Source organism: Xenopus laevis, chromosome 6S, assembly GCF_017654675.1.
Source record: "Xenopus laevis strain J_2021 chromosome 6S, Xenopus_laevis_v10.1, whole genome shotgun sequence".
In the NCBI taxonomy this organism is placed as follows: Eukaryota; Metazoa; Chordata; class Amphibia; order Anura; family Pipidae; genus Xenopus; species Xenopus laevis.
Genome location: NC_054382.1, coordinates 105,782,969 through 105,805,714, shown reverse-complemented (window position 1 = coordinate 105,805,714; position 22,746 = coordinate 105,782,969). Strand labels below are relative to the sequence as shown.

The 22,746-nt window shown below is 40.9% G+C and overlaps 1 protein-coding gene across 5 annotated transcripts in view; it reads left to right on the top strand.

The window, feature by feature from the left end:
• The window catches only part of ncoa2.S (nuclear receptor coactivator 2 S homeolog), a 93,123-nt gene extending 74,875 nt beyond the window's left edge, over window positions 1-18,248 (top strand). For 3 of the 5 annotated variants that reach the window (XM_018268607.2, XM_018268606.2, XM_018268608.2), the window contains exons 11-21: window positions 1-171; window positions 821-1,027; window positions 1,288-1,494; window positions 2,155-2,284; window positions 2,518-2,683; window positions 3,533-3,808; window positions 4,429-4,518; window positions 5,361-5,859; window positions 8,728-8,899; window positions 11,038-11,239; window positions 16,837-18,248. The exon at window positions 1-171 is cut by the window's left edge and continues 37 nt beyond it. In XM_018268607.2, coding sequence (XP_018124096.1) covers window positions 1-171; window positions 821-1,027; window positions 1,288-1,494; window positions 2,155-2,284; window positions 2,518-2,683; window positions 3,533-3,808; window positions 4,429-4,518; window positions 5,361-5,859; window positions 8,728-8,899; window positions 11,038-11,239; window positions 16,837-16,848 — 2,132 coding nt within the window. In that variant the 3' untranslated portion in view covers window positions 16,849-18,248. 5 annotated transcript variants of the gene reach the window in all.
• Window positions 18,249-22,746: the final 4,498 nt, after the last annotated feature.

Below are 22,746 nucleotides of genomic sequence, written 5' to 3'. Positions count from 1 at the left end.
ATGACCTGCAAAACAGCCAGCTAAGCCAGCTTTTCTCCGACACACGGCATGATGGCAACTCAGCGGATAAACAAGCCATCATGAATGACCTGATGCAACTGGCTGGTGAAAACAGCACAGGTCTCCCTGCCTGGGCCCAAAAGCAGAGAATGCTCCGGATGCAGCAGAACAGTAAGTGATATCAGACCCTCTGAGTTAAACTTCCTGTTACTTATCTCTACAAACAACATCATCTTGTCTGTACCTCTGCCAGTATAAAGCCCCAACATATTTGTATATCTACATAAATAGTGCCATCTGCTGGTTTCTGAAGGAATGATTGATGGGGAAGTGTGGAGCCACACATAGCATGTACAACCCCAAATGTTTAGCATAAGATTATGATTTATTTATTTACCCTCCATATTTTTTCACATTTGCATAATATAAATTGGTGCATTCATTTACCCTAATAAGTCTAGGGTACTGGTTTGCACTTAATTCCAGAGGTGGATACAAGTACAGGGGAGCAATGTGAATTTTTGGGGGGAAAAACATGTCCATGTTTTTGGCATTTTTCATTTTGCTATAGTAAATGCTGTTTTTTAAGCCTCCTCTCCATCCCTAAGCCTGTGGATCTTATAGTCTCAGGCCCCTGTTATATTCATGTAGCACATACACAGCTAGGTCTGTTTGGAACTTTTCTCTATGTAAAATGTGCACCTTTAAATTCTTGCAGCTTCGGTGTCTGTCCCTATCGGCCATTGGCCTTCTTAAATACCTATATACACGTCTTTTAATTATTGCCTGTCCGTAACATTTGTTTCCTATTTTTATTAAGATGGTTTCAATAGCCAACTGGCCGCACAGCTGGGACGCTTGCCAAACCAGAATTTACCACTGGACATTCATTTCCAAAGCCAAGCAAGTGCAGGATCTTTTGCACAAATGAGGAGCAGCGGTCCGTACACTACTGTGCCTCAGTCTGGAGTGATTAATAACCAGGCAATGATGGGCAGTCAAGGCAATGTCCGTAACAGCAGCCCAGGTAATTGTTTACTTCCACGTGTGACCCCAATATAAGGAAAGGCTCTTGAGGGAGCTACTCAGTTCATAAAGCAGTATAATAGCGTTTCAGAACTTCAGAGATCAGCTCACATTGCTCTGAAGAGTAAATCCAGCATTGGGCATTCTCACCAGATCCAGTTAATCTGTGGGATCCAGAGCTGTAGCTCCAGGAAGAGGCTATAGAATAACTTGTGTTCTTTATTCATGGATTGCTAAATTTCTAAATGTGCTTTTCTGCAGGTATTGTAGGAGTGAATGGCCCTAGGCCACCATTAAAGCCAGGAGACTGGGGCTCTCAGGCATCTGCTGTGAGACCAGCATGCCCGACCACAAGCACTGCTATGAACAGGCATGACATGACCCGCAGTCCAACTGCCAGCATTCCTATGAGGCCGGGCAGCCAAGTGTGCCCTAGGCAAGTGCTTCAGTCAGCAGTAATGAATATGGGTAAGTGACATTAGCGCAAAGCAGTGGGGTTCTTATTGGGAGTTATAAGACAAACCAATGTGTTTATCCTGCCAGTAGGAAGGTTGGTGAGTATACTAAAGCTGCACATTGTTCTGTTTGGATGTACAAATGATGACATTTTGGCTGGCGTCTGCCTTTAATAAAAGTTGTGGGGCTCATTTATCAACACTGGGCAAATTTGCCCGCGGGCAGTTACCCATAGCAACCAATCAGTGAATAGCTTTTTAAAGCCAGCTGCAAGTAGAACAATGAATGCAGCAATTTGATTGGTTGCCATGGGTTACTGCCCATGGGCAAATTTGCCCAGTGTTGTTTAATGACCCCCACTGGATGCAGATGGCACTAGGCTGATCCAAGAGTTTGCATACAGTATTCATTACAATTAAGGATCAACTGCAGTCAGTGCAAAGCCTGTAATGTGAAAAAGCACTTTTCAGTGATCAGTAGCAATATATGTTTTCATGCCTGGTAAGAAGGTATTCATGTCTTATTATGTGCCTCAATATAACAGGTAGCATATGCATAACAGTTCCACAAAATAACCATCTGGGTGGCATGAAACTGTATTTGTTGTGGAGTCTATTATAGTAGCTATTATCTTACATAACCCACAATTTTCCCACTGTCCAATATTCTTAGGGTCTTCTGAGCTCGATATGAACATTAGCGGTCCTCAGTACACCCAGCAGCAAGCACCCCCTAACCAAACCGCACCCTGGCCTAACCGTATTTTGACTATTGAGCAACCCTCCTTCAACAATCAAAACCGGTGAGCTGAAATTATTCAGTAAAACAGTAAAGCGAATATAACCAACAGAGATTAGAAAGTTACTTTACTGCATTGCTACAAATGATGAAAGAATTGTTTAAAATACTTTATATCACCTTTAAAAAGGTGTATTCGTAATACAGTATTCTGGGTCCTACCCTAATAGGGGATTAGCCAAATTATCTAGCACTGTTCATAAACAGCCATTCTCATTTGCATGTGATCGATTTTAGGCAGCCATTTGGCAGTCCTGCGGATGATTTGATTTGTCAGCCAATTGTGTCCGAGTCTCCTGCAGACGATGGGAACCTTCTGGACCAGCTTTATATGGCCTTGAGAAACTTTGACGGACTAGAAGAGATTGACAGAGCCCTTGGAATCCCAGAGATGGTTAGCCAGGTAAACCAGCACATTGGCAATGTTTAATCTCCTGTTGAGGATGGGCTGATTGTTACAAAGCAGGATGTTACCCATGTTCTGGAGTAGTTACACAACACATTTATGATGCTCCTGTGATTATTTGTACAACATGATGTAAACTGTCAATCACAGCACTGACTGTCGGTGTCCCTAGCACATTCTACCTGCTGCCTTGCTTATCCTCGTCCTTGTTCTGTACTGAACAGGTCTCAGCCCAAGCCTATAGATACATATCATACACTTGCTTTCATTGTGAGGCTATAAATTAATATTCACTTTTAAGGGAGAACATGCACACTACACAAAGGTGTATACAGGCTCCTTGGCATTTTGCTGCAAGAGCCACCCACCCAGCCTGCTCAAAAATGAATTTATAAGAATCCTGAAATTATCAGAAGCCAGGACCTGTCGGTAATTCCATGACTCCCTTAGCATTTTCCATCCATAGCCCTGCAAAGCTCATTGGATGATAATATTGGCATTGACACTGCACACCAGAAGTGACAACATATGCAATTGCAAAGAATACTATTATGCTGGTACGCTAAACACAAAACAATGCCAGTCTCTGTAATGATGTGCCCAGTTCAATGCACATCGGTGAATTAAGATCCTATGGCACCGCACCCATGGCATTTTGATCACCTACGACTTATAGTGGTGATCAAGGATTACTACTTATCTGTGTTGTGACTGCTGTAATAAGCTGCGCGATCACAATGCAGTGTGGGCCATAAGTCTAAGGTGTAATATATTGTTATATTTTATCACTGTTCATTTTTTTGCCTCTCTCTCTCTTAATGAACCACTGTTTGTGTATTTGTATAGGGTCAGGCTGTTGAACAAGAATCCTTTGGAAGTCCTGAATCAAACTTAATGATGGAGCAAAAGCCGCCTGTCTATAACCATGCATATGCAAATCAGGGCCAGATGGCTCAGAATAGTTACCAACCAATGCAGGATCCTGGTTTCAACCCTATGGGCCAGCGTCCAAGCTATGGAATCTTGCGTATGCAAAACAGGCCTGGGCTACGACCGACAGGAATGGTGCAGAACCAGCCAAACCAGCTGAGACTCCAACTGCAGCACCGCCTTCAAGCGCAGGTATTCCTAACCATGTTATTATTTCCCTGTACTCGTGTCACCTCTAGCAGCAGTCCATATAGTCTCTGTATAAGGCCATATTTAAGGTAAAGAGGCATCTTTACAGATTTTATTACATACATTGCACAGAACACACAACGTATTCATTTGTTGGCTATAAATGAAATGGCTGTGCCAAATACAAAACCTGTTTAACAGTGCAATGAGTCAGGTGGAGGTTTTACTATTACAAATAATAAGTCCTGTAATTCCAGCATCGAGTACTGCAGGAAGTAATTAATAACCTGTGTATGTGCTCTTGGTCGAAAGGGAGTTGCACTATCTCCCCCACCCACCCTCTGAGTCAGTATGCACTGCACTTCTATAACCTGTAGATTAAGTCCCTATTCCAACAGGATTAGCCTTCCCAGTGCAGTGTGGCCAGATTTGTGCTTGACATTAAGGAGCAGAATTATTAAACTTTACACATGGGCATTTCATTTTATCAAATTGAGCAGGTTCTTTGGGGCATCTCTAACACCCCTCCCATGCAAATTGCAAGCAAGGAGTAATTCTGACAACAGAGAGTGGGCATTATGAGGATAAGTTTACTTACATTTTTATTATATTCTGTTGTTTAGAACCGGCAGCAATTAATGAACCCAATAAATAATGTCTCAAACATGAATCTGGCAATGAGACCTGGAGTACCAGGGCAGCTGAGAGAGCAGGTATGTACACTATGTAACAACACTTCTTTCCCTTCTCTCACAATGGATGTGATATTTAGCCAATTGATCACCATACTGAAATTTAAATCCAAAATACATGATGGTCTTGATGATGGTGGTCCCTCAAAGGATCAGTAAACCTTAAAAATAAGTGAAAAAAAAAAATTGGGGAGGGTGCTATTCTAAGCACTTTTGCAGTGTACATTCATTATTTATTTTTTAATTCCAAGATATTAAAGGATACATGTACTGTTAAAATGAATGAATTGTGTTACAGCAGCGCCACCTGCTGGTCATTTTCTGACCACCAAGTAGCCAAGGAAGTTGTCAGGAGAAAGAAAGAGTCTGCTGTGATGTTCTTCTGGTTAGGAATGATTTGAGAAAGGTTTCTAAATTTTTTCCTAACCAGAAGAACATCAGAGCAGCATCTTTCTATCTCCTGACAACTATTTCTTTGACTACCTGGTGGTCAGACTTGTCGGAAAATGACCAGCAGGTGGCGCTGCTGTAACAAAATTCATTGATGTTAACATTACATGTGACCTTTAATATCTTGGAATTAAAAAAGTGCTTAGAATAGCACACTCATCAATTTTACAATCACTTGTTTTTAAGGTTGACTTATCCTTTAACAAACATTTTGGCCTTCTCCTGTAGGGGCCTATAAGGATGAAACAACTGGACATGTCTTTTCATTTTTCATTAGCCCTGGTAACACGGTTACTGTGTTACTGTCAGAAACCTTAAAAAATGCAATAATTGTCATTATGCTTTGTCCTGACGGAGAAAAGAAGTCATCCAATCTGTATATGAAAAGGATTAATTATGCTGTCTGTTTGCAGGGGCCCATCAATGCACAGATGTTGGCACAGAGGCAGAGAGAGATATTGAGCCAACACCTACGCCAAAAGCAACTTCAGCAGCAACAACAACAACAACAGCAGCAGCAGCAACAACAACAACAACAGCAGCAACAACAACAACAACAGCAGCAACACAGGGCCATGATGATGAGAGGCCAAGGCCTGGCTATGCCCCCTAACATGGTGGGCTCTGGAGGCATTCCTGCATCAATAAACAGCCCACGGATCCCACAAGGCAGTACGCAGCAGTTTCCATTTCCTCCGAACTACGGTACTGGAATTCCATCCCCGCCACCTTTCACCAGTCCTTTTTCCCCAGTGCCCCCCAGCCCTGGGTCACAGTCGCTCTCTCACAGTTCTTTGCATGGCTCCCAGATGAATCTGGCTAACCAAGGGATCATGGGGAGCATGGGAGGACAGTATGGGCCTGTCATGAATCCCCAAATGCAGCACAATGCCTTCCAGTTTGCCAACTCAGGTACCACCTTCAACTTTAAACGCAGGTCTTGCTTATCCTATCTGGCATTGCGCAGGCCTGCAACCTATTGCAAAGCAGTACATTGCAGTCCTTCCCTTCAGGGACCTTTACATGTCTGCAGTCTCCATAGGCTTGACTAGTTCTTACAAGTGACTGGATTTATATTCCTCAAATATTACTGTATAGCTAATTCACTTCACAAATGCCTAAAAGGCTGAATATGTTTATCTGAAGCACCACGTCTGTGCCTCTAATCTGGCTGCTTTGTGAAGTCCTCTTCATTCATAATTATAGGAAACCGACTACTAAAATAGGAGTCACAGCAATACCTTTATGGATGCCTGGAAAGTGGCACATTTCACCAAGAGGCAAGTTATTGTGCTGTTCCGTATGCCTACTGGTGTGGCGTAGGACATTATTACGTGTCAGTCCCCAGCAGCTGACATCAGGAAACACCCCCTAGAAAAGACCAATTATTTATCATCATAACACCTTCCCCCCTCCACTTTCCCTTGCCTTAAAAATATTCTGGTGGTACAAAACAAAGGGGGAAATAACTGCATGTGACTACTAACACATTATTAACATCCATTGACCTATAATTTCTATTCATTTATTTGTAATAGGCCAGTTCACTGAATTTGCCAAGCCTATACCTGTAACAGCAAAGGCAATTCCATCTGAATGTTCACTTACAATGGCTGCTGCTGTGTTGCTGTTCTGAGAACTTTACCTGCTGCTCTGGCACTCCCTGCATCTTATCCACTCATTTCCACTTCATGCTTTCACCTTGTCTCTGTGTGCCCATGGGCTTGGCTTGCTCCACTTGTGCAGCTGCTTCTTCTCTTGTAGATGTGTTTAATGGCTGTGTACAAATGTAACAGGAATTGGTGCTCTTTTTTTTACATTTTATTGAACAACTTCACAATATGGTTCTAGTGTAAATGATGCCACTGGTTACTATTTGCCACACCGTGTATTAGTGGCTGAACAGCTTGGACACAACACTATATTTCCCCTTTGAACATTATAATTCCAAAGTGTTTCACCTAGTCCTACCACATTTGTACATATAATATACTAGCTAATACTTCTACTTCTGAAACACATATCTTTAAAGGGAAACTGTCATGAAACAAAATAAATAAAAGCTTAATCTAATGGAAATCAGAAACATTCTAATCGTAAGACTCTTAAATAACCATGTTACTCTTTCCCACATCTCAGCAGTTGGTCTCTCTACATGCAGGCTTTGTGTCAGAGTATGTGTGTTGGATTGACAGTGAACTCTAATATATCATAGGTTTGCAATGCCCGCAAGCGATCCTGCTAGGGTCCACTCTATGCTCTGTTGGATATAGAATGTATTAAATGGTACCTGTACTATACAGCCCTATGGTACAAATTAAAACCTACTGAGATTTATCAGACAATGGGGCCTGCCAGATGCTTCCATTATCCTCACAGGCCAATCTGACCCTATTACGGTTTTCTGTCTTTCGTAAATCAAGGTCCAACTGGAGGCCTGTGGTCCAGATTTGGCCTCCCAAAATGCTCAAGCCTGCCACAGAGACCTCATTGTATGAAAAGCTAATTCTTTCCAAAAAACTGACTCCGATACAAAGCCTGGATGTAGAGACAAATTGTAGAGTGGAGCTTGTGTAGAGTATCTGGCTTATTTCAGAAGCAGTACAGAATGGCTAACATTGTATTTTGACAGTTTCTTCCGTGAAAAAAAGCTTATGTGGAACTTTTGTTTTCAAGATAGTTCCCCTTAAATTAATGTATTGTTGGAGATAGCAGTAGTATGCTGTTATTACATACTTTGCAATTGGTCTGTGATTTATTTGATTTTGGGGTTTTGTTATTTCACTATGTCCTGTTGTAATCATCTTGTCAATGAAGGGAACCGTGGTTACTTACATTACCAAAGAACTACTGCTTTTAAAGGAACAGTTCAGTGTCAAAATAAAAACTAGGTAAATAGATAGGCTGTGCAAAATTAAAAAAATGTTTCTAATATAGTTAGTTAGCCAAATATGTAATGTATAAAGGCTGGGGTAACTGGATGTCTAACATAATAGCCAGGACACTTCCTGCTTTTCGGCTCTCTAACTCTGGCAGTGACTTTAAGGGGGGCCACATGGGATGTACAGTAACTGTTGAATGAGTTTGCAATTGATCCTTAGCATTCAGCTCAGATTCAAAAGCAACAGTTATGACCCATGTGCCCCCTTCAAATCACTGATTGGTTTCTGCCTGGTAACCAATCAGTGGAAACCAAGAGAGCTGCAAAGCAGGAAGTAATGTTCTGTTATGTAACACATCCAGTCACTCCAGCCTTTATACATTATATTTTTAGTTTACTAAATATATTATATTTTTTATTTTGCACAGCCTATGAATGTACCCAGTCCTTTAATTCTGCAGTCCATGCAGAGCCAGATCTGTCAATGACACAGGACTGGTGTTGGTGAGATTCTCCTATAGATTAGAGTGAATTCATTTTCCTGCCTATAGGAATGTGGCTGCTCCCAATCCAGTGTGTCTGGCAGATCTGGCTCTCCATGGACAGCACCTGAGCTCTAAGAGTGTTGGAGTGTCATATAGCAACTCCTGTAATGCTTATAAATAGCACAGTGGTACTGATTTTGGCACAGTTCCCATAATTCTCACCTGGTTGTTAGGGCCCTGCTTACCCTTGCAACCAGGTTGGAATGACAGACTGGAAGATTATTAGTAGAGGGCCTGAATAGAAGGATAAGTAACAAGAATAGATATGCATCTTTAGAACAGATCTGCTTTAGGTGTTTGTTTGTTGCTTACACTTCTATGGTCCCCTAACCTCCCCACTAAACTGTTTCTTAGGAATGAGTCAACAGTCAGACCCAGGATTCACTGGAGCAACAACCCCACAAAGTCCAATCATGTCACCTAGAATGGGCCATATTCAGAGTTCTATGATGCAGCAGTCACAGGCCAATCCTGCGTACCAGTCGGAGCTGAATGGATGGGCCCAGGGGAATCCTGCTGGAAACAGGTAATTTGGCAATGTGTATTCTTAAAGGTTATCCGAAAACATTGGTTTAAGGCCTGATCTCAGTGTCATATTCTCAGACGAGCTAAGAGACTAGCTAGTTTCTGGCATTTTTAGTGGCTTCATGTGTGTTTAACAAACTTTAGTGGCAATGACACGTGTAGAAATTCTGGGCCTCTCATTGCCCAAGTGTTAAGTAGCTCTGTTGGCATTTGATTCCCATTAATCTCAATGGCAATCACTTGGTCCAATATCTAGTTCTGGCCAAGTAAAGGATTTCTAATAGAAGCCTTCTCCTGCATTATAGTATTTTCTATTGGTGTATAGAGAGGTATATAGCGCTTTGGTGCATTGTTTGTTTTACTTGGCACCATTTTAGTGGTCGGCACCCTGATATCTGCTTAAAAGGGACAGCATACCCCATTGTTCAACATGAGTGCAATGAATACGGCTGTCCTCTTTTTGTCTACTGCCAGGATAAACATATTGTTTTTGCCATTTTTTGAACTAGGGTTAAAGGGAGGGGTTGTTTCCTGGTAGTCTTACAAGGACCAAACATGGCATATCTTCAATCCCCCTGTTTAGCTCAAGAAATAACAAAACCATATATTTTTTGTGATTAAAACAATAGTAAAAAGTATGTTCAGCACAAACCCTATTCATTGCACTCATTGTGTCAACATACTGCCCCTTTAACCTTTAAGTTAAAGGGGACCTGTCACCCAAACATAAAAAGCTGTATTATAAAAGTCCTCTTAAAATTAAACATGAAACTCAAAATTATTTTTATATATTAAAACATCTCTACCTATTATATACTCGTTTAACACTCCCAGCTGTCAATCATATATTGCCTGTTCCTCCTCTATGCCTTAGGCATAGAAGCGGGGCAGGCAATTACTTTCACTTTCCATTCTGCACTTCCTAGATGTCACTGTACTTCTTACATCCCCCCTCCCTCCTCACCATCTAATGGTGTAGACCAGGGATCCCCAACCTTTTGAACCCGTGAGCAACATTCATAAGTAAAAGGAGTTGTGGAGCAACACTAGCATGAAAAATGTTCTTGGGGTGACAAATAAGTGCTGTGATTGGCCATTTGGCAGCCCTTATGTGGATTGTCAACCTACATTGAGGCTCTGTTTGGCAGTACACTGGTTTTTATACAACCAAAACTTGCCTCCAAGCCTGGAATTCAAAAATAATCTCCTGCTTTGAGGCCAATGGGAGCAACATCAAAGGGGTTGGAGAGCAACATGTTGCTCACGAGCTACTGGTTGGGGATCACTGGTGTAGACAGTGCATGGGTATGGGCATCAGGTACCCCATTCTGATGCATAAACAAGATTTTGGCATGATCTAAAGCTTGACTTAATAACAGTGTCCACAAAATGGCTGCTGCCTGTTTCAAGGGATTGTGAATTCCAAGACCAGAAGAAACCATATTTAGATACTTTTATATAGTGTGAGTAAAGTTTATTTTGCTAGACTTATATCATAAAATAGGATTTAGAGTTATTTCTTAGGGTGACAGGTCCCCTTTAATACACCACAAGTATCATATCCTTTATTTGCATTTAGCCATTTTGCATAGTACTTGAAAGTCCAGCTTGAAAGCCGGCTGCATAGTGTATCACTGCGCCAACCCTGAAGAACTAGGGAAAATATTTAAAGAGAACTAATGATTTAATGCGGAGTTAAAGGCTGTAAAGCGTAGGGTGCTGGGTAGTCGGCAAGTAAAGTGACGGCCCGCCAATAGCATCTATGTTTCTCCGTTTAAGGGGCAGAATTCCCTATCACCTCTTGCACCCTACGCAGAAGCTCTTGCCAACGAGAAGCCTTCTGAATAGGGCACTTTCCTCATGCTATTAATGAGCTATGCCAGGCTCTCGTTGGTTAGAGTAGTGCCCCAAACCCAGCACAGTGATTTAATTGCTTCTGCTGCCCTCTACCCTTGTTGTGCTCAGATGAAGTTACTGAATGAAAAGCACTAGCTATAAATCGTTGTTACTAGCCTTCAGACCAGCTTATTTAAAGGAGGCAAAATATATAGCACAATGGTATTAGCCTGTTACATACCAACATATGAATGAATTTCTTCTGGAGGACATTGTGATTAAATCCTCTTGTATATGTCACAGCATGTTTTCACAACAGTCCCCTCCACATTTTGGGCAACAAAGTGGCACCAGCATGTACAACAGTAACAACATGAACATCAGTGTGTCAATGGCAGCCAATGGGAATGGCATGAACAACATGAACCAGATGACCGGGCAAATCAACATGACCTCAGTGACCTCTGTGCCTACATCAGGGTTATCTTCAATGGGCCCAGAGCAGGTCAGTACATTTTTTGCATCTGTTTTTAACCATAATTCTTCTTTGCAGTATTTATATAAAGCAGCACTAATATTAAAGGGGTTGTTCATCTTTATATTAACTTTTAGTATGATGTAGAGAGTGATATTCCGAAACAATTTCTAATTGGTTTTCATTTTTTATTATTTGTGGTTTTTGAGTTATTTATTTAGTTTTTTTTCAAGCAGCTCTCCCGTTTACAATTTCAGCTATCTTGTTGCTAGGGTCCCAATAATCCTAGCAACCATGCGCTGATTTAAATGAGAGACTGGAATATGAATAGGAGGGGGCCTGAATAGAAAGATGAGTAATAAGTAACCGTAACAATACATTTGTAGCCTTTCAGAGCATTTGTTGTTTAAATGGGGTCAGTGACCCCTATTTGAAAGCTGGAGGGAGTCAGAAGAAGTTACCTTGAAGATGAAGCACCCCTTTAAGACTACTGCATGCTTTTTCTTTAAAAAAAAAAAAAAAAGATATTTAGTAAATCTTATATACTATTATGTGTTTGGCACAGTCCCTGACATATAACAGTATACTTCCCCTTTAGCCCCTACAAAGGGTTACATATGTACAATAGGGCACTTTCCTAATGTCCACATATACGCATAAAAACAGTTTCATTGCTGTAGTTCCAAAAGTGTATAGTGCACCCCAAACACATTCATCGCCACCTCCCTATTAAATAACAAGCTTAACTAGGACTAAATTATCCCAAAGAGGCTCTGGAAGGGGTAGTGGTATTCTTTTCTGTTTCCTTTTCTTCAAACAGCACATGTGGCGCAACCAAAACATTAAAAGGGCAGTCTTTCCCCCTTGTTCAACATGGTTACAGTGGAGAGGGCTTGTGCTGAGCATAGCTTTTGCCTGTTGTTTTAATCATGAAAAAATCTATGGTTTTTATTATTTGAGCTAAACAGGGCAACCAGGGAAACTGAAGCCACGCCATCTTTATTCCTTGTAATAGATTACAACAGTTTAAATAATTCCCTGCATTATGGACTCCTGCAAAGGGGTGATGGTAAATGGTTTGTAATCAAAATGTCTACCTGGCAAGGAACAAAGATGAAGTCGTTTCAGTTTCCCTCGAGAATTAAAAAAAAAATCTTTATTAAAACAATATGTAAAAAGTATATTCACACAAGCCCTATTCATTGTATTCATGCTTAAAGGGAATATACTGCTTCTTTAAAAAAAAATATCTGTGGTGTGTAGGCAAAATGCTTCCCCTCATATATGTTTTAATCTAACAACTAATGGAAAACCTTAAATATTTCTGGGTTTTCATAAAGGTTCGTCCACAAATAAACAATTGATATTTTTTTTTAGGATCAGTGTGCAGCCTTTAGCTTGGTTACTTACATCTAATGAACACAACACATAAATAATGTACAGCAATCCTTTTATATGTATGGCATTGGTGAAAAAAAATATATATATATATATATGAGCCATTAAAATAGATTCATTAGCCTCTGCCCTTTCAACCTACAAATCTAAATGTCATGAATGTGATACACAAAATACAAATAATTATTATTACAATACAATTCTTTCTGTTGCTCTGTATGGAAGTTTAGCTAACAGATGCAAGTCTTATAGGTTCGCCTGCTTGGTATTTGTGTTGCCATTGTGTGTGCCCAGCTTGTGCAATGGAATGCTAGTTTTCCTTTTTTTGGGCAAGAAAATATATATTGGCATGGCACAATGTTATTTACATTTATGGGCACATTTAGCTAAGTTTGAACTTTTCTGATCCAAAAATCAGAAAAAGTTGTGGGGAAACAACTGCCGGGATTTTTCGGGATTCATTATGCGACAAATGTGAATCGGAAAATACTCCAGCTAAAACCTGTCTTGTAGAAGTCAATGGCAGATATAATTTTTTTTTTTTACAATTGGACGAGGTATCTTGCCTTGTTGATCTTAGACAGTTTCAGGCATTTGACTCTGGTTTTTGTGTTACAGTCCAAAAAAGTTGTGGTTTTCTAGTCGATCAATTCGGATTTGGTGATCAATTTTGTCACCACTTTTTCCGCATGTGCTTCTTTTGTTCTGGTTTTTTTTTTTTTAGCAAATTAAGAGCATTTGTGGTTGGGCGTTTGTTCAAAAAACTTTTAAGAAATACCCCTTCGTGTTCTGTCACTCTAAGGGAAGGAATCAGAAAATCAGAAACCTGTTTCCCATCTCTTTCTTGAGCAGAGCAACATCAGAACAGCTCAGTTTTCCTTCTGAACAATTGTCTCCTATTTCTTCCATGTACAGCTACAGAAACTGACCAGAAGGTGGCACTCTTGTTATAAAATTCATTATATTGGCAGTTACTAAAAATGTAGATCTGAAACTAAAAAAAAAGTATAATATACAAAACTGCAAAAAGCACCCTGAGCTATTTTTAGATTTCTTTTTTAAAGTTTGATTATCCTTTCAGTTAGGATTGCCATCTGTCTGTTTTTTTACACAGGCTGTTTGGTTCATAAGGTAAAGGGTTGTTTCTGGTCTGTACAGCTGAAGAGGAATTGAATGTTCTGCTTCCAATTAAGTTGCTCTGTGCCAACAACTCCACTGTGCTACTGCCAGTAAATCAAAATAATAAAGGAAGGAGAACTCCGGCAGAATCTCTGCAAAACTTTTATTCCAGGTTGTGGTTTCATTACAAGTGTACACTTGATAAAGGGTATCTACCCGAAACATGTCGTGTAACCACAACCTGAAATAAAAGTTTTGCAGAGATTCTGCCGGAGTTCTCCTTCCTTTATTATTTTGATTTACTGGCGTTCGGTTCCTAACTGCCTGTCTAGATCTTAGGACTCTGCCCTAATTGATGCACAGTTTGGCCAGTCATGGGCTGCATGTCATATCCCTGATACCACTGTTCTGCCCCTAAACTTCACTGTCCCACCCTACCCCCCACCCCCGTCTACCTATCAAAGCTGTGAACCCTACCTTAAAGGGGATCCGTCACCCAAAAAAATTATTCTAAATCCTATTTTATCACATTAGTCAAGCAAAATGAACTTTAATTACACAATATAAATTATTTGAATCTTGTTTCCTTCAGTCTGGGAATTCATAATTATAGCAAGCAGGCAGCAGCCATTTTGTGGTCACTGTTATTAAGGCAAGTCTTGTATCATCTCAGAATCTTGTTTGTGCACCAGAATGGGAGACCCGATGTCCATCCCCATGCCTTGGTTACACAATTAATTAATGTTGAAGAGAAGGGGGCAATGTGTGGAGAGCAGTGACATCTAGGAAGTGCTGAATAGAAAGTGAAAGTAATTGTCTGCCCCGCCTCTGCCTAAGGCATAGAGGAGGGGCAAACAATATTCGATTGACAGCTGAGATTTTAAATGAGTTTACAACAGCTTTGAATGTTTTAATAAAAAATAGAAATTGGATTTCAGGTTTAATTTGAAAAGGACTTTTATTAAACAGATTTTTGTGTCTGGGTGACAGGTCCACTTCCAATATAGGTCAAGCAAAGTAAATATCACTGCCCCCCCCCCGGGGGGGGTCACTTACACTGGACTCTGGGCCTGAGCTCCTCTTACCAAAACACATACTGACGTGGGGAGTGTTCCTCTCAGTGGCACGTTCCTCAGCCGCAGGGCCGTTTAAATAAATTAGTAACATTTTGAAAAATATTGGACTCCGTTTTTTTTATTATGGTGCTGGACCGCTGGCTTGCAACATTGTTTCAGGAGTCGCAGCCAGGAGTGCCGAGAATGTAAATAGACAAATACTGCTTTCAGTAATTTACAATGAATGGGCATTGGAAAGTTGCTTGGAATTGTATTTTTTAGTATGTAAATGTGTCGGGGTAGAGAGACACAAAGCTTCAGCCCTCTACTGCCAGAACAAAATGCCCTAATACAAGCTTTGTCCCTGATATACTTTATTAAATACCCCCAGACGACCTTTAAAAACCACAATAAATAATTAGGTCAGTGCGCAGCTAATTACAGCTTTTAGGGTTTGATGGTATCCATAACTATTACGTGCCATGAAAACTACAAACTGCATCAATGATTCATGTTCCCTCCCCATTCTTAAGCAACTCGTTATTCTGTTTTTTATTTGGCTTTAGCTTCAGATTTTATATCTCTGTCCTCTATCCAAAACCAGTTGTAGTGAATAATTCAGTGCTTGCCCATTAGCGTGGCAGCCATGATGTAACCAACGTTGGGTAATAAAGTGAATAACAAGCACAGTTAACATTTTAAGAGCAAATCTCTGTTGGAATATTGCGCCGACCTCAGTATAAAGTCCCAGTTTGATTAACTCTAAGCTTGAGCCCTGTCTGTATTGGGTAAGATGGATATGGAAACAAACATATAAATTGTCTTAAATATTGCTACTAGTAGTATCCATAGATAGAAATGTAAAAGGATTAGGTGCTTTAGGAATTAGGAACTTTCTAATTTTAAGGTCAACAAAAAATTAGTTTAGACATATTACTCCATATGTGTTGGGTTTCTATACAAGCCGAAGGCAACCACAGACCTTTAGCAGTAAAGATCTGTGTCTCCAAAGATGCCCCAGTAGCTCCCCATCTTCTTTTCTGCTGATTTAGTATACTGTATAAATGCAGTATATAATTCACAATACAACGCTGGTTAGTAATGAACTCTCTTACATGATAGAATCAAGTTCATTCTGATTTCAAATGAATTCACAATGATGAACACTGAGGTACCAGCTATTATGCCAACTATAACCTTGCTCTCTGCTAATTTTATAATCATATCTGACAATCCCTAATCTGAGAGCCCACTGGCATGCAAATCATGGGGTCACTGCTGTGGACAATATTAAAGCCATGGATGGTGCCTGTTAAGAGGAATACCTAACCTCTGGGCTGGAACAGTAAGTTCAATATATAATATACAAGATATCATAAAGGAGAACAAAACCCTCATAAATAGAAAAGCAGCAGAGCTCATGGACGCCATCCTAGGATCCTCTTCTTTTCCTTCTATAATTTACAGAGCTTTCTGGCGCATTCGAAGTTGGCACTAATATTGCACTGGCTCCAACATGCTCCAAAAAGCTCAGTGTCTGCTTTCCTTTAGCGTAAAAATCCAAAGATGGTGCCTATGAGCTCCGCATCAATGGATCCGCATTACATCCATGGACACTTTTTCAAGTAATAGACTATGCGGGGAGGAAGCAGGGAGGGGGCCAATGGAGATTAGTGGATGGGGCTTTTCTCTTTATGGGGGTTTTTATTTTTACATTTTGGTGTTTCACTCTGGGAGAGACCAATTATAGTTTGGCCAATTTCCATCAAATGACCAACCCTATGTGCAGGGACTTCTGTGGTGCCTGATGGCTTTCCGACACCGCTATTAGAATGTAATCAGTCTCTCTGGAGACAGAATCCGGTCTGCCAATGCTTCTCATCCGCCAACTGTTACACATACTCTTTCCTAGAGATTTGCCCGGGGTTCAGCTGACTAGTTGGACCCAATGTGTTAAGTCTCCACAAGGGGATGAACCCAATGTCTCATGAAGGCTTAGGAAAGAAACTGTATTTGGTTTGCAAATAACTCTTATTATTCTTTTTCCTCCAACAGAAATACTGCTGACCCGAAAGATTACAAAATGTTTTTAATCTGCTGACCATGTTCACTGGCCGGAAGAGTGGTGTGGTCAGAAGAGCTCAGCCAGCTCTGTAGTGTTCTTAGAGACTGGCCCGGCAGCCAGCCAAGCTCTGCTGGAGCAACTAGCAAAGCACTGTAAGCCTGATCTGCCTCCCAATTCTGAGCTGAAGCAGTTGTCCGAGGAACAGCGCCCTCATCTGGCAGTTGGAAGCTAGAGAAAGCCAACAGGCGGCCCCGTCTGTTCACTGCATTCACCTTAGTGCAACTTAGATACCTTCTGCGACGTCATTATGGACCGGCAAATGTAACTGAACTCTCTGAAAATGAATGTATTTAATTGTATGTATTTAAAGACAACTATGCTCTTTAATGTTTCAATTCCTCACTTGACTTCACGAGTTGTTGACACTGGCTTCTGACCTCATGGCCCGCGGGCCATCGGCCCAGTAAATACTGTCGCTGACGTATCACTTTTTTTTTTATTTTTTCTTTGGTTTGATTGAGAAAATACAAATTTTTATTTGCAGAAGGGGTGGAAGCCAGTATAATACACTGATAGGCCAGAGCTAACTGTATCAAAGCCTTGCCCTATTCACAGGCAAATACCCCCGATGTGGTGATAAAGTAGAATTAAACCATGTGAGTAGGGATAGCAGGGAACTGTGTAACGTGACGTAGCGTCCAAAACCATTCGAATCCTGGAATCCCCTCCTCCTTCTGCTGCAGTCCAAATGCTTTGCTGTGTGTTACATATTTATCAGTGTAAAAAAAAAACTGTTCTTCAGATGCAGGTAGAAAACTGACAGTTGTCATTCAGTTCTACTGCTGCACAGTTCTGTTTGTGAACAGGAGCACGAGCAACTGCAGGTTTTTCCAGCAGGCCATGGAACGAATACTCCGCGTGGTAGCATGGCGACATTGCAGCCGTAGGACCTGCCTGTAAAGTACTTTATTTACTGGAAGCCGATCCAATTCCAACTTTTACACTTAATTTCAGTTCTTTCGCAATTTGTTGTTTTTCCAATAACAGGGTGAAAATATTTTTTATGGTACATACAATATAGCTTATGTATAAACAAGCAATAATTTAAGTTGAAAAAAAGTTTTATTTGTGATTTTGTTTTGTAAAAATGTGGTGTCAATTAAAAAAAAAAAAAAAGAAAAAAAAAGAAAAGGTACTTCAGTATTAAAGAGAGAATTTCCTTGTACCGACTGCTCCCTGTGGCTTTTCAGCTCACGAGAACTTTGATAGAACTAGTTTGTAGGCTCCCTTTTCTACAGCCAATCAAATCGCTTGGACACTTTGTACCCTGCAATTTACAGCATATGTTTATGAAGAAATTATATATTATATATATATAAAATCTTCTGGGATACACAATTTACTTGTAACTTTTTTTTGCAGTTAGTCCTGTCCTCAGTTGTACAAGAAAGCTGCCTTGCCTCACGCATGGACAGTCTGCAACTGTAGTCTGGGCGACATCTTGCTACTAAAGCCCTAAGGGCTCTTACAGACGAGCGTTTGAAGCTGCGCTCCCCTGTGTTCCGTTTTTATGCGTTCAGCCGCAGGGGAGCGCAGGAGTAGATGCATTCAGTTTTTTTCAATGGGGCTGTACTCACACAGGCGCAAGTAGTTGCCGAATGCAGGAAAAATGCAGCATGTTGTGTCTCAACCTGCGTTCGGCACCTACATGCGCCTGTGTGAGTACAGCCCCATTGAAAAAACTGAATGCGTCTACTCCTGCGCTTCCCTGCGGCTGAACGCATAAAAACGGAACGCAAGGGAGCGCAGCTTCAAACGCTCGTCTGTAAGAGCCCTAAAGCAGGTGGTAATATTTTTTAGGTGCAAGGATAAAGTAAGGATTTGTCCTGCTGCAATACATAATGGCACAATCAATGAGAGGCTCCTGCAAGCTGGTAGTTATTATGGGGCTAACCAGCAGCCAATCATAGCACTCATCTGGACAAACCCAGAAATGTTTTGAACACTTGTATAGCTCCTGAGAAGCTACCGGTAATAAGAAAATTCTGCTTGAACACCTAGGAGCTTATTTGTCAATGCCTGGAAACATCTATTTTGCTCCTCCGTTTTTTCCCATTTCTTCCAGTTATACAAAAAATTGCATTCAGCAAATAAAATATTCCGTGCTTTTAGGATGCAGTGTATTTTACATTTTTTTTGCACAAATATTTATTGTTCCCTTGGTGGAAGAGAAAACCGTAATAAATGTACAGATATTTGGATATTGGTAACTATTTGGATTTTTGCTGAAACATTTGGGAGAACAACAACATGGGGTGGAGGAATATCCATTTTTCAAACTTTCATATATAAATAGGCCCCATAGGTTGTGGCGGCAACTTGCTCTCCAGGGATTATTGTGCCTATAGCACACACTGCTGATGAAATAAAGGCCGGCCAGTAGTATTATGCCATAAATTCACACCCCCTAAGATTTTACAACACCTGCTTGCACCTGCTTGCATTTTTGCCTCACTTGGGGGTAAATTTATCAAAGAGTGAAGTTCCGCCACTAGAGTGAAATTCCGCAGCTCTCAATTCATTTCTATGGGATTTTGAAAGGCATATTTATCAGTGGGTGAAAGTTCACCCTTTGATATATACGCCTATAAAAATCCCATAGAAATGAATGGAGAGTGGCGGAATTTCACTCTAGTGGCGGAACTTCACTATTAACTTCACTCTTTGATAAATATACCCCTAAATGTTTTCTATTTGTTAGTGTATCGGACGTCGCCAACACATTGCCTGTTTCAGTCATCCCAGCTCAGCGGTATTACTCCGTCCTGTCTCTTGTATTGTGATGCACCTGTCTGGTTCTGAAAAGAAGGAATAATGTTCTGTATATTGTATTTTAACATAAGGCAAGAAGCCGTATCACAATCAGGCCTAATTGACATCCCAGCATTGAGACTGCACACAAACATGTTCACCTGTGTAGAAGAGCTGATTGATGGGAGGCTTTTTCTCCTGGTGGGTATTCTATCTGGCCTCTCCGAACAGCAGAAACCCTTAAAAATGTGCTCCATGTTATCAGCCAAGGAAGAGGCAGGCAATTCCTATGGGGGACTGATAATGGGGGGCTTTCTCCAGCATTGAATCAGGAGGGAATCGCGTCTTACTGACCAGGTTTTTCCTTTTTATTCCAATGTAAAAAGAAGCAATGACAATTACTATTGCGCAGGCCTGGTGATCAGCATCATGTTAACTCCCATACAGATTATTTCACTTATTCCTTAAAATAGTTGCTTTATAATGTGTGCGCTAAGTCACATGATACTCCTGCATATATGATGCTTGATACTCCTGATTGTCCTCCCCTCCTTATACTCCGACAATGATCCCCAACCAGTGGCTTGTGAGAAACATGTTGCTCTCCGACCCCTTGGGTGTTGCTTCCCATGGCCTCAAAGCAGGTGTTTAATTTTGAATTTCAGGCTTGGAGGCAAGTTTTGGTTGTATAAAAACTAGGTGTACTGCCAAACAGAGGCCACTGTAGACTCAAGGAACATTTTTCATGCTTCTGTTGCTTCCCAACTTCTTTTACATCTAAATGTTGCTCACAGGTAGAAAAGGTTGGGGATCCCTGCTCTGTGAGGCCAGCACTTACTGGCTGCCACGAAGATTCCAATTTCATTAAAGGGATCCTGTCATTGGAAAATGTTTTTTTCAAAACACATCAGTAAATAATGCTGTTCCAGCAGAATTCTGCACTGAAATCTATTTCTCAAAAGAGCAAACAGATTTTTTTATATTCAATTTTGAAATCTGACATGGGGCTAGACATTTTGTCAATTTTCCAGCTGCCCATGGTCATGTGACTTGTGCCTGCACTTTAGGAGAGAAATGCTTTCTGGCAGGCTGCTGTTTTTCCTTCTAAATGTAACTGAATGTGTCTCAGTGAGACATGGGTTTTTACTATTGAGTGTTGTTCTTAGATCTACCAGGCAGCTGTTATCTTGTGTTAGGGAGCTGTTATCTGGTTACCTTCCCATTGTTCTTTTGTTTGGCTGCTGGGGGGAAAAGGGAGGGGGTGATATCACTCCAACTTGCAGTACAGCAGTAAAGAGTGATTGAAGTTTATCAGAACACGAGTCACATGACTTGGTGCAGCTGGGAAATTGACAATAAGTCTAGCCCCGTGTCAGATTTCAAAATTGAATGTAAAAAAAAAATCTGTTTGCTCTTTTGAGGAATGGATTTCAGCCCAAAATTCTGCTGGAGCAGCACTATTAACTGATTCATTTTGAAAAAAATCTATTTTCCCATGACAGTATCCCTTTAATATATTTTTCCATTTGTTCATTGGCCTTTGTTGTTTATCATAGTTGCACACATCCTTTTCATCCAGTTTTCATTAAAGGGGGAGGCTTTGCTGTTTCAATGTTCAGGTTAATGTTGGCTCTAGTCTGTATTGCAGAATAAATAGAACAAATGAGAGACTAATGGGCAGATACTCATTACTGACATTACAGTGGTATGTTGCAGCCCTGCCAGCCTCCTTTTTTGGTCATTCATAAAGCAGAGCTGCCACTAATACCCTACACACAGCCAGTGCCCATACAGCTCCCCCAGTCTCACATCACCCCATGCAATGTTCACACAGAGGGATTCTGGGAACTACAGTTGTTTGGCCATTTTCTGGGGTACTAATCAAAATGAGGTCTGGAATGCACAGCTGGTAACAGGGATTCAGCATATGCTATCATTTAATTAAAGGGGTTGTTCACCTTTAAATGAACTTTTAGTATGATGTGGAGTGTGATACTCAAAAACAATTGGGTTTTCATTTTCTATTATTTGTGGGTTTTGAGTTATTTCGCTTTATATTCAGCAGCTCTCCAGTTTGCAGTTTCAGCAATCTGGTTGCTAGGGCCCACATTACCCTAGCAATCATACATTGATCTGAATAAGAGACTGGGATATGAGTAGGAGAGGTCTTAATAGAAAGATGATTAATAAAAAGTAGCAATTAATTAAAGATGATTAATAAAAAGTAGCAATTTTTAGATGGGGTCAGTGACTAGGGTTATGCGGCTCAGCTCCGTACCAGCGGCTTTCGAGCCGACCTTGCACGCTCCTTTCCGGGTCTAGGGTGGGTACGGGTTGAGCTCTTCTGACTGCTCTCCCCGACCTTCCAAGTGCTGGCTTCCAACTTCCAGCTTGAGCTTTTATAGACTATAAAAGGTCTATAAAAGAAACCCGGAAGTCGGGCTTGGGAGGAAGGGTGACGGGCAGGTCAGGAAAAGCCCTACCCACACATCATTATCAGTGACCCCCATTTGAAAGCTGGAAAGAGTTGGAAGAAGAAGGCAAATAATTAAAAAAAAATAGATAATGAAGGCCAATTGAAAAGTTGATTAGAATTGGCAATTCTATAACATACTAAAAGTTAAATTAAAAAGGTGAACCAACCCTTTATGGGGCACTATCATCCCACAGTACAATGGCCATTTAAAATGTTTCATGGGGCAAGGAACATTAGTGTAAAAATCCACAAGAATGTAAAATCGGGCAAACGTTAAACGACTTCGCAGTTACAAGACGAAACAGCACCACCTTCCTTTTAAAATTAAAATGCCTTTATTGGAACCCTTTAGGGCATTACAGCAACGTTTCGGGTCACACCTGACCCTTTGTCAAACGTTAAATGACTTCCTCTGAAAGAAGCACAGAGGGAGTCTCATTGGTACAAGCACTTTACTGAGTGGTGCGCACCCCCATGGCTCCGAGTTTGTTAGCACAGTCTGCACAGTCTGATGAAGTGTGATCCCCCATAGCAAAGACAAGAATTCTCTCTTCTCAAACCCCATTGGGGAAGAAAATCTCTGGACACGTGACAAAAAGGGGATTCTTTAGGC